The 12,763-nt window shown below is 48.6% G+C and overlaps 1 protein-coding gene across 1 annotated transcript; it reads left to right on the top strand.

Moving 5' to 3' along the window:
- Positions 1-5,151: 5,151 nt before the first annotated feature.
- LOC104581450 (wall-associated receptor kinase-like 8) lies at positions 5,152-12,498 on the top strand. Its single transcript, XM_024455661.1, has 3 exons — positions 5,152-6,468; positions 10,604-10,714; positions 11,122-12,498. Exons 1-3 carry the CDS (start codon positions 5,517-5,519, stop codon positions 12,318-12,320), a joined length of 2,262 nt encoding a protein of 753 aa, XP_024311429.1. The 5' UTR covers positions 5,152-5,516; the 3' UTR covers positions 12,321-12,498.
- Positions 12,499-12,763: the final 265 nt, after the last annotated feature.

The following is a 12,763-nucleotide window of genomic DNA, read 5'->3' as shown; positions in this document are numbered from 1 at the left end:
AAGCTGTGCTTCTTCTTCGACGCTCTACGACACGAACCCGGCCCAGCAGTCGCTGCAGAACTCACGATGATTCATGACACAAAGGAAAGGAACACTGTTTTAACACAGTTCGTGTTTCATCTGCTGTTCATGATCAGAAATCGCCTAGCTCCACAAGCACAAAACAAAATGGCATCCACAAGCAATTCTTACATACAAAAGTATACATCGAGCGCGAATATTTGTACAGCCAACACTCAATCCCGTGAGCACAGTAACAACATGGCACTAACACAACTCCATGTCAAGAAATCGCCGCCCCCTCCTGCAATGAGACGCACGTCCTTCGATTAAGGGCCTCCTCCTCCGCCGCCGCCCCCTCCGCCCCCGCAGCCGCCGCCTCCCCCGCCGCATCCTGCACCGCCTCCGCACCCGGCGCCGCCTCCCGGACCGCCGCTGGCCCAGCGGCGGCGTCGCTTGGGCTTCCCGTCGGCGCAGCCGAACAACGCCATGGCCACGATCGCAACCGCCGCCGCGAAGACGAAGACTGAACCCACGACGGTGCCGGCGCCGGCGCCGAACGCTTCGGTGGCCGCGGCGAGATCCAGCACTCTCACCATCGTGTGTAGGGCCAGATCTTGCCTGGCTGAGCGGTTCTTTTGTTTGTGAGCCACGAAGGGGTGGTGGTCGACTGGACTACTAGTTGAAGGGCCCGGACCGTGAGGACGGAAGGAATAACACGATGTAGTACGTGCCGCAATCAGAAGTCAGTTCCCTATAATTTATCTCAGATATACTTTGATCTTCGCCCTTTCGGTTAAATGAGATTTCTGCACTCGTCGCGTCGCCGTACGCAGATGCTTCCACATGCCACGCGTGTCGCGTGTCCCGTTGCGTTCTGTATCTCTTGGATGATTGAGCCTGATCGGTTGTTGGTTTGACGAGTTAGTTATAGATCGATCCTATATATGCTGAGACGTACGTGAGGTTTTATCCAGCACCGAACGATGGTTCGACCGGCAAGAGTTTTGAGGCAAGATCAAAGAAGCCATGCACCGTGTTGTATATTGCTGTTTTTTTTCTTTCTTGTGTCTTCGTTTTGATAGGTGGGATTTTCAGAAGAAGAAAAAAAAAGTATGGAGACAGGTTCATCGAGGTTGCTTGGCCCACGCCGTGCTTCCTCTTCGAAGCTCTACGCCACGATCGAGCAGTTCTTTTAGCCCGGCCTAGCCGAAATCCTTCTTTTTTTTAGGGGAGCCCGAAATCCTTCTAATAACCCGGGCCGGCACTCGCTCACGGACACAAGTGAAACACAGGGACGGCCCATAGTCAGTCTCCAATGGTGTTTTATGGGCCCCTGTGGTTCAGCCATCGCGGTCCAATTGGTATAAGAGCATGTCCAAATGCAAAGTGCTTAAACTAGTGCTACATAATTAAACCGGTTTATTCTCGAACACTAGTGTTTATTTCTATACTAGAGGTGTCTAATTAAGCACATGTCCTATAGAACACAAGCACCAATGCTTAGGTGCTTAGATAAAAGCCGGTTTATTTTGAAAATGCTCTAAAATGGGTTATCAAACCGATGTACCGAACCAACCCAAAGACCAAACTATTGACGAAAGGGATTCACGGACTGAATAAATTGGAGCTTCCTCTCAAATTTTGCTTAATAAATTCGAGCTTCCTCTATAAGAAAGAAGAATAGATTCGAGCCTGCTGATGGTTTAATATTTTGAGAAAAACATAGAGAGGCTAAAAAAACATATAGTATTTCTAAATTAAATATAGACGTAGTGGACTCGCCTAGTTGGACAATTTATATTTGTACATAGCCGTTGAAACGGTGCAACATGCTTCCAAAGGCACTACTCAATTTGTACAGTCCAAGAGACCACAATATCAAATATGGAATACAAAATACTCTTATATGTTGACCTTTGACCAAACAATTTACATAGTGTAATCATGATGGCCGGCCGTCCTCAGCAGCCTACGCCTCCGCCCCCGTCACCTCCTCCGCCTTCATAGCCGCCGCCGTCTCCGTCTTCACCTCCTCCTCCTCCGCGACGACGTTTAGGCTTGTTCCCCTTCCGCCTTCTCTTGTGGCCGGCGCAGCCGAACACGGCGATGGCCAGGATCGCAACGGCGGCCACGAACCCGAATGCTAGCCCCACGACGCTGCCGGGCGCATAGTACTGCACGGAGCCAGCGGCGAGACCTCCCAGAGCTCTAACCATCGTATCTAGCTTGTGCTTAACGATTGATTGTCTGTGATGTGAGTTATAAGGCCGGTCGGTGTCAGTATTTGAAGGCTTGGAAGCTGCACCTGGAGCAGAGAAATGTCAGCCGATGACTTATTCAGCTTGCTCTGTTCTTCACTCTCACGTAACCCGTAACAAGTCCTCGACTAGTGTTGTTTTCTGTAGATTGCGATGGCGTTGATTAGTACGCGGTCGTACGCAGATATTTCCCTAATCCGGATGTCGCCCGGCCGAGTGTGTATACATCGTGAGGTTTGACGTCTTTGAAGTTTGAACTGTTGGATGAATCGATGGTTCAAAGGCATTTCACATCGTTAACATCCGTGTGGATGTGGTTGCAGGCGACGCGTGTGCTTGTCGGCTGTCGCCTGCTTGCATTGCTGATCGCTGAGTTCTTGTCTGCACGGCAAAGTTAAATCAGAGGTGGGCATGAAAAGACGGGGCGTAATTTTGCTGGGCTAGGCGGCACATAGCTCTTTCTTCGTATGTAAACAAGAAAATCTTGTGCCCGTCGTGTACGGGCACGAGGATGTACAATTCATACCCGTGTGTACCCGTATACCCGTATGGAGGGATGACAAGTGAGTCTGTGGACACTACACTTTCATACGTGTGCCGATAATTTGTTTTTGTTTTCCTAGGGAAATGACCGGTGCTGATGGGACGGCTCGACTTGTTGGCCACATTTACCCAATCCTATGGAAAAATATGTTACTCAGTTTTTGTTTAGCAAACATATGCTGTTTTTATGTCAAATATAATGTCATTTATTAAGATCCACAAACTTTCCTTTATTCTAACTGCAATTACGCAAAACAATCACAAATGGTACATGAGTAGTACAAATATACGTATAGGCAATACGAGATCCCATATCTACAGTAGTGTTGCAATATTACGGAGAGTACGTGTATATATATACATATAGTCCCGTAACACAGCAATACACAGTACATCTGTACACGCCAAGAACTCGGTTTTGATCGTACATCGTAGTCCCCCCCCATAAGACGCGCATCCTTAATTAATTAACAGCCACCGCCTCCGCCGCCACAACCTCCTCCACCGCCTCCGCCGCCACAACCTCCTCCACCACCTCCGCAGCCGGCGCCGCCTCCCGCGCCACCGCCGCCCCAATGGCTGCGGCGTTTAGGCCCGCTAGCGCCGTCGGCGCAGCCGAACGCGGCCATGGCCACGATCGCAACCGCAGCCACGAAGACGAAGACAAAGCCCACGACGGTACCGGGCGCAGCGTGCTGCGCGGAGACGGCCCCGGCCGCGAAGCCTTTGGCAGCCACGGAGAGATCCAACGCCCTAACCATTGTAGTGCCTAAGCTGAAGCTGGTTGCTGCTGAGCTTCTGGTTTGCGAGCTAGGAAGTGGGCTCCGGCTACTACTTAAAGGCCTGGACCCTGGAGGGCTGTATAGTGTATAACTGTATACGCAGAGTATACTTTATTCAGTCTTCAGACATACTAGTACTGTACGGAGTAATTTACAATCGCTTCGCTCATACGAAAGCGGACAAGTCTCCGGCTGGGAATTGTGTGGTTTCTATACTCATCGTGTCGCTGTTCGCAGGTACTCCTGCACGATACGCGTGGCAATTCTATATCTTGGATATGTGTTTCGTCAAAACAAATTTCTTGGATATCAGAGTTCATGTATTGTGGTCGTCGCTTGACGAGTTATGCTGACACGCATAAGGATTTATTGATCCACATGACCGACACGAGAGCTGCATTTCTGCAAGCTAGCCACCGCCCATGCAGCCGATGCAGGAGTTATATTTTTATACTCGACATGTATGCTTACCATTCTAACGGTTAGTCAACTAAGGACGGTGCTCCCTCTGATCCTAAATTTTTGAATCAAATTTGTGAAATATGGATATATCTATTCTTAAAACACGTTTAGATACATGTAATATTTCGATAACAATTTAGAATCGGAGAGAGTAGTAATTAAGCAGCATTTTGCTTGCAGTGCACAGTGTTGTTGGACCGGAAAGAGTTTCTAGGCAAGACAGGCGTGGAAGAAGAAGATCGAAGAAGACGAGAGGCGCCGTCGCTACTGGATAAGTCTTGTGCGCGTAAATAAAAAGGAAATTTCATTGCTTTGGCGCTTGCCCGGCACCTTCGTGTTGATTGAGGTCGAAATTTGCTGGAAACATCTTAAATGAAAACGAAATTTCATTGCTTAGAACCAGAACAGAGGGAGGAAAAAAAAAGGTGCATACCGGTTACAATGGGTGGCCTTGATCTACTGCACAGCGCGGACAGGCCGGACGCCTGCCTGGGCCCACGATCCAATGGGCACTAGTCTGTCTAGCTTCTTTTCTTTAAAGCTGGGCCATATGACCGGCTAGCCTGAACAAATTTTGAGCCCATATACACATTGCCTTGAAACGTGGTCGCCCTGTGGGTCATTCTCCGGATCACACGATTACAATACAGATAAATAGACGAATATATGAGTAAAATGTCATTGCATGTTAAATACTCTCTCCGATCCTAAATTGTTGTCAAAATATTACATGTATCTAGACGCTTTTTAAGAATAGATACATCCACATTTGGTCAAATTTGAGTCAAGAATTTAAGATTAGAGGAAGTACATGATTTAGTACAAAGTTGTGCTCACTTCGTCTCATATTAAGTAACTTTCTATTATATGTATCTAGATGTATTTTAATATATAGATACATCCATATTTAGACAAATTTGAGTCACATAATAACAGACGGAGGGAGTACTAAATTCAAGACACTTGCTATGGATCGAAGAGAGTACATAGGAAAAACACAAGAATAATTGAGAGAAGTGTTTTGGGTAATCTGTCAAACACTCAAACTTTCCGAGATATGTGAAAAGTGAATCTAAACGTGAAACAAAAAAACTCATACAACATTCACAGCTCTCCCTAGCTATCGGGGAGGTGGAATGAATTTTTCCAGTTTCGAAAAGCAAAACGCCAAAACGTGTGACAAATTCATTCAGCAGGGAAGTCGCTTTGTTTTGTGGTAACTAGCTAGGAGCTGAAGTGTGACATACGCTTTCGGTGCCACCCAATTGAACTTTCGGTCGTGGTCTCAACGACGAATTAACTTGTAGTGTGTCTTGATCAGCAGTAGCCTATACTGCCGTGGTTGGAGTGGAAGTTGAAGTCAACTGAGAAGTCCAACGATTTTTCCTACAAAACGAGAACGGTCAGCGGTAGTACCACACCCTTGTCTAGCCAGTTTCAAAGGCCAGGCTTAACCAAACACAGCGTCATGCTCAAGATGAATTTTCTCCTTTCCTCCATTCCTTGCCCACAAGCAAAGCTTCTCAGGCCAACGGTGATGGCACTTCAGCTCCTCGTGGCCACCGCTTTTCCAGTAGCCTTGCCGGGCTGCCCGGAGTCCTGCGGCAGCATCACCGTCCCCTACCCTTTCGGCATCGGGCAATCCTGCTCCCGCCCGGGCTTCAACCTCACCTGCGACGAGACGCGCCATCCACCCAAGCTCTTCCTGGGCGACGCCGTGGAAGTGGACGCCATCTCCCTCTCAGACCTCACCGTGCGAATCCGGAGCAAGGTTCTAAACGCGACCACTCTCGGTGTCGACAACGGCGCCTCGTGGTCCGGCGGCCTAACGCCCAACGCCACAATCGCGGTGTCGACGCAGCACAACGTCTTCGTGGCCGTCGGGTGCAACATCATCGCCCACCTCGTCGCCGGCCACCGGGACGGCCAGGGGGACTCCCGGCACGAGTACGTCAGCGCTTGCGCCGCGCTGTGCGATACCTTGCCGGGCCTCGAGGACGCCTCGTGCTCGGGCGTCGGCTGCTGCCAGACGACCATAACGCAGGGTTTGCCCGCGTACGGGGTCCAGTTCAAGGACCTGGCCCAGACGGCCCGTTACGACTACGTGGACGTTCCCTTCGGGGGCGCCTTCGTGGTTGATTCCGAGTGGTTCAGCCGGAACGTCGGCGCCTTGCGGAATAGCACGTTCCATTTCGATAGCTTCTTCTATGGCGCCAGCAGGAAGGTGACGAGCGTGCCAACCGTGCTGGAATGGTGGCTGGAGGTGGAACGCGATGGTGATCTGGTCATGTTTAACCAGGATTCTGGTTGGACATGCATAGGCTTGAACAGCTTCGCTGCCAGCATTGGGGTATCCAAAGTAGGGTGCCGCTGCTCGGAAGGGTACGAAGGCAATCCTTACATCGCTGTTGGATGCCAAGGTATCGTCATGCCACTATTACTGTGCTAACTTCACTCCTGTGGTCAAAAAAAAAAAAAACTTTCCTCTGTTTAATTTCCTCTTTTTTTGAGAAAGAGTAAAATACATCAGAAGTTCTAATTCTTTCGTAAAAGTCTCAAATTAGTACCAATTTTTTGAAACTGCACGTTTGAGTCCCCATTGTTTCGTAAGTGGTTTAGCGCAGGACCTAAGATGGCTCGAGCGCGTGCCTGGTGTCTACGTGGCTATTTGGGCCCACTTGTCAGGTGCCAATGTGAACCCTTTTTTGCAAAAACATCCCTAGCACCTTCCTTGCTCTTTCCTTGGCCCCTCTCTCTGGTCATCTCCGTTCTCTGCCCCTCTCTCTCTCTGGCAATGCTCCTCCTCCCAGCTCGCCGGAGGGGAAGGTCAACGGCAGTGGGCGACGCTGGTACCGGGAGCTTCAACGCGACGAGAGGAACCTCCAGACGGTGGACTAGCTCTACGGGGAGGGTTGTAGCTCGCCGGCGAGCCACGACGGTTTCACACGGCGCTAGCTCGCTGTATCCTAACATTAGTAGAGGGCTAATGCTCAGTGGGTGTACGGCAAGCTCTGGACACGATTAATTTAAGAGAGGAGGACATGAGCAGCAGCATTGACGCGGAGGTCCGGCAGCGGTGGCTTACGTTGGGAGCTCACCAAAGGCCGCCAATACTGGAATTGACCGAGGGCTTTTGGTAAGAAAGGTATGGGGAGGCTAACAGAGGGAGGAATCGAAGGGGGAGAAGCTGATTTGGTCGCCCTCGACGGTGAACCGAGGCGGCGCCCCGTCGCTGCTGCTACGCCCCGGTGAACCAAGCACGTCGCCACTAGGAGCGGCGGGGATGCGCGTCGGGCGATGGAGGAAGAGTAGCGACGCGTGTCGGAGCAGGAGGGGCGCACATCGGGACGGAGGCGGAGGAGCCACGTCGACGGCCAGCGCAAGACTGACGGCGGCGGAGGAGCGCTAGCGGCAGGGGCACTCGTCGGGCGGGGGAGGAAGAGCGGCACGCGTGTCGGAGCCGCAGGGGTACCCTGACGCCGGCGACCTTGGCCTCGCCGGATAGATGGGGCACGAGAAGAGCCACGAAGGTTCCATGAATGTTTTTTCAATAAAAAAAGGTGCACGTTGGCACCTGACAAGTGTGCCTAGACAGCCACGTAGGCATTCGCCCGAGCCATATTAGGGCCTGCGGTGAACCATTTACGAAACAATTGGGATTCAAAAATTTCAAAAAATAACTTACGAAAGAGTTAGGACATGCGGTGCATTACTCTTCGAGAAAACACTGCTTTAATTTCTTCCATTCACTAGCATTTAGTTGTAGGTACTTCCGGGAGGCCCATGGGCTGGCTAGAAAACGGAGAACGTACCCGGAAAGGGCAAAGAAATAAGATAGCAGCGTACGCTGAATTTGGGCCGCGATTCGTCCCAGCCGCGTACGACCTACGCAGTGGCCGTGTGAATTGGAAGAGTGACCGAGGCTAACAGAGACAACAGAGCGGTTCCCCTAAAAAGAAAAAGATAACAGAGCGGAGAACAATATGCTAGCGCGCGGCTTGGGTTCTGGTCGGCGGCAGGCCGGCGCGGCGAATGGTGCGGGTACTCAGGCGACCGGCGGCCGGCGGCCAGCGGCAGCCGCTGTGAAGAGGGGCCTTGCACTCCGTAATCGCGGCGCAGTCCACCTCTTCTAACTTCTTCGCGAGGTGCTTGGTGCTTGGTGCTTGGTGGGGGATTAATGGTGAGTGACTCGATACAGGATCGATCCTCGTGAATATGGTTATAGGCTTATAGCCACGAATCCTCAGTTCAATTTGGGTTCTTGGCAGTGCAGGAGAGCTGTTTGATGAAATGCCCAAGTGAGTTCCCACCGAGCGGGGGTCCAGCAGCATTGAGGTATTTTGTGTTTTGCTCCCAGTCGTCAAAATTGCCGCTTCTTGGTTGTCTGGACGCTGGAGTTAACGGGTTCGTGGACACAGTGGCACGTCCTTGCCCCGGATGGTACTGTGCGACCATGGCACCCAGTGACGAACATACTGACCGATGACACCATAGTCCACGAAGTCCACTATAGGTATACATAAGAGTTTAAGTTGGCCATGAGTTTCCACGCAAAACAGAAGATTGTCACATCACTGACAAAGTACCATTCGTTACTTAAGCAGCAAATCACTGACCCCTTCAACATAAATTCCCACGAAGACACGTTATTATTGCTAAAGACAAGTCGTGACACATTATTTCCAAGTAAGACCAGAGGATCATTAGATAACTAATCAGTGTGCGACCATCCTGTCCCGTTCACTTTGACTAACACGAGAGCGACGTACCAGGTTCAATTACCCTGCTCACTACGGCAGGTAGGGCGGTAATTAAACACACTCATTCGCTTCTGCTAAAGAGTGTGTATATATATTATATATAGTCCTGAGTCCTGAATTGAGCAAGCAGGAAGTAGCAAAGGTCTGCAAGATGAGACCAACTAGTCCATCTACTCCTTCCATAAAAGCTAAGATATGTGCAACTGCCATGATCACAGCACTGATGCTTCAGCTTCTTACAGCCACAGCACTAGCCGCTCCGGTAGCCTTGCCTGGTTGCCCCAAAGCGTGCGGCAATGTGACCGTCCCGTACCCTTTCGGCATCGGGCAAGGGTGCTTCCGTGAGGGCTTCAACCTCACCTGCAACAAGACGAGCCAGCCGCCAAAGCTCTTCGTAGGAGGTGGTGGCACGGCATCAGCGGAAGTGGTCGAGATCTCCCTGCTGGATGGCACGGTGCGGATCAACACCAAGATGCTCCAGGAATCCTCCTTGGAGACGTTCAACGGAACGTGGCCCGCCAGCCTGGCACCCACCGCCGGCCGCCTGACGGTGTCCGCAAAACATAACCAGTTCATGACCATGGGATGCGACCTCGTAGTCGGCCTCGTTGATGATGTGGACCGGTACATTAGTGTATGCGCCACGTATTGCCAGTACGGGAATGGGTTAAACGCTAGTTCATGCTCTGGCCTCGGCTGCTGCGAGATGCTCGTCGCGGAGCCAGGTCTCTCATCCTTTAGCGTCCGGTTTAATCACTTGGTTCAGACACGTGGCAATGACTCGGGATACGGAGTGTTCTTCATAGCCGATCAAGAGTGGTTCAGGGAAAAGGGGGCCATGTTGCAGCTGAATTACCCTGAAGAACAACAGAAGATTGCTGATTCAACAGTGGTTCCGGCGGTGTTGGAATGGTCGCTGGATGTGAACCGTGACAAGGACATGCTATTAGTTGAATGAGGAATGTGCACGACCTTAAACAGCGTCATGGTCTACAAGGACAATGAATACATGCGGCTATGGTGCAAGTGCTTGAATGGATACGAGGGCAACCCTTACATCTCTAATGGATGCCAAGGTAAATACTGCACTCATCACTGGAGTATTTGTTTATCTCTACTTTCCTTTACTAAAAAAGAAGCAGGAAACGATCATTGGTCCACCCTTGTCTAGCTAGTTCCAACTTCCAAAGCCATGCCACAACAGCATCATACTCAAGATGGTTCTTCTCCGTTCCCTAACCACAAGCAAAGCTTCTCAATTCTCATGCCAACAATGATGGCACTTCAGCTCCTTGTGGCAATCACTTTTCCAGTAGCCTTGCCCGGCTGCAGGCTGCTGGAGGCCTGCGGCAGGTCCCTTACCCTTTTGGCGTCAGGCAAGGCTGCTCCTGCCTGGAGTCCTGCGGCAGGATCACCATCCCCTACCCATGGTGACCAGCAGTTACCTAGGCAGCTGGCGGCAGCCGGTGTGCAGAGGGTTGTGTACTCCGTTAGTCCGTTTACTGGTGGTGTTTTCGTTGCTTGCTGACAGTAGTATCTTGGAATGAACTTTGAAGTAAGATGATAGATCCTTACGTGATTTTCAACTGTATTTTTTCTTCCTTTTGTTCTTAGTATTCTCATGCACCACAAATTTTTACCTTTTTTGTTCAATGTTTAGAGGCTTCAACTGCAATTTCAACAAACCTCGGCTTTCTCAAGCAAATTGTGTGTTTTATTTCGACAAGCAATATTGTATTTTTTATTTACGACATCCCTCTGCTTTTCAACTGTATTTTTTCCCCTCCTTTTTCAGATATCGACGAGTGCCAACAGCCAGATGTTTATCCATGCCTGCAAGGAACCTGCATCAACATACCAGGGACATACCGCTGCTCAGCAACGAAAAGCATCATCAGCCTCCCAGGTACAAATACAACTCATTTACTTGGCCTAAGGTTTTACTTAATTATCATCAAGGACCATAGAATTATGATAGTTATTTGCTATGCAGTACATCAGTAGAACGGCTACAGAAAATACTAACTCCTGCATTCCTCAGTTTTAAGGTCAGTCGTCATAATATTTAAGCTCTGAAGGCATTGGTCTTAAGAAATAAAAATAAATAAATACAGAGGGTTGTGTGTTTCATATATTAGTGACTTGTGATCACTGACCTTGGAAAGAAAAATTACTTCCTATATGATTGTTCTGATAAATATTCTAAGAAAACCTTTGTCATGGTACAGTTGAGTAGTTACAAACTTTCAGTTCAAAATTTTGAAATGCATGCGGCATATACTGTACTATCAATCCTTACTTCCGTTTCTGCAGGTTTAATCACTCTGGTTGCAATAAGTGCTGGTTTGGCCCTACTGTTTTCACTTTTGGGTGTTGCCAAAATCACCAATAAACTCAAGCAACGAAGGGTCAAGAAGTTGAGACAAAAGTTCTTCAAGAAAAACCATGGATTGCTTCTACAACAGTTAATCTCTTCAAACAAAGATATAGCCGAAAGAACGAGAATTTTCAGCTTGGAAGAGCTACAGCAAGCAACCAACAAATTTGACCATAATCGCATCCTTGGTGGTGGTGGCCATGGCATGGTGTACAAAGGCATCTTATCTGATCAGCGTGTTGTGGCCATCAAGAAGGCCAAAATCGTCCTCCAACGGGAAATCGATCAGTTCATCAATGAGGTTGTCATACTTTCACAGACAAACCACAGGAATGTGGTGAAGCTCTTTGGCTGCTGCCTCGAGACAGAAGTTCCTCTGCTAGTTTATGAGTTCATATCAAATGGAACTCTCTCGTTTCATCTGCATGGCAAAAGTGAGAGCCCTTTGTCATGGAAAGATAGGTTGAGGATTGCACTAGAAACTGCAAGGGCTATTGCATATCTACATTCTGCTGCTTCCATATCAGTATACCATAGAGATATCAAATGTGCAAATATACTACTCACTGATACTTTAGCAGCAAAAGTGTCAGATTTTGGAGCTTCAAGGTCAATTGCAATAGATGAGACAGGAATACTTACAGCTGTCCAAGGAACTTATGGTTACCTTGATCCTGAATACTACTACACCAGTCGACTCACAGAGAAGAGCGATGTTTACAGCTTTGGCGTCATCCTAGCAGAGCTACTGACAAGGGTAACACCAGTTTTTTCTTCTCATTCATCAGAAGTCACAAGCCTAGCATCCCATTTTGTGTCAACAGTAAGAGACAATCGCTTGTTAGATATTCTAGACACACAAATTGTTGAGGAGGGAGGGGCTGAAGATGCTGCGGTGGTTGCAAGACTCACAGTATCATGCTTAAGTCTGAAAGGTGAAGAAAGGCCTACAATGAGGCAAGTGGAAACAACACTTGACGTACAGAGTTCAAAGGTTCATGACAATTCTCAGACAACAAGAGTGAGCCAGAATGCTCCAAATGATCAGTCATTCAAGGGCAACAAAGGCGGCGAAGGAACTAGACTATACAGCTTGGAGAAAGAGTTCATCCAATCATCCGAAATTCCAAGATAATTTTACATAGACTGTAATATGCTGCAATTCCTATTATTAGTTTTCGTGCCATACTGCAAATGAGATGTCAATTAGGAACTCTGAATTGTAACCATGTGTGTATTTCCTTTGGTCATGGCTCATGGAGAAGAAGTGAAAGTAAATAAAATGAATTCAGGTAAAATTTGTACCGTTAAAACTTGTACCGTTAAAACTTGTACCCCAATCCATAATAAGTATCTCAGATTTAGTACAAAATTAGTACAAAGTTGTACTAAATCGGATACACCTATTATGGATCGGAGGGAGTAACATTTAGTTTTGAACACTGAATTTCAAAAATATTTTTGAAAATATATGTTCATGGGCATCAAGTGTACATAGTGTATAAATACTTCCCATTCAAGCGCAGAATATGAATCACAGATTTGAAGAGCACTGAAGATTAGCTACAAACAAACTTG

Source organism: Brachypodium distachyon, chromosome 5 (assembly GCF_000005505.3).
Source record: "Brachypodium distachyon strain Bd21 chromosome 5, Brachypodium_distachyon_v3.0, whole genome shotgun sequence".
Lineage (NCBI taxonomy): Eukaryota > Viridiplantae > Streptophyta > Magnoliopsida > Poales > Poaceae > Brachypodium > Brachypodium distachyon.
This window is presented reverse-complemented; position numbering and strand designations above follow the sequence as displayed.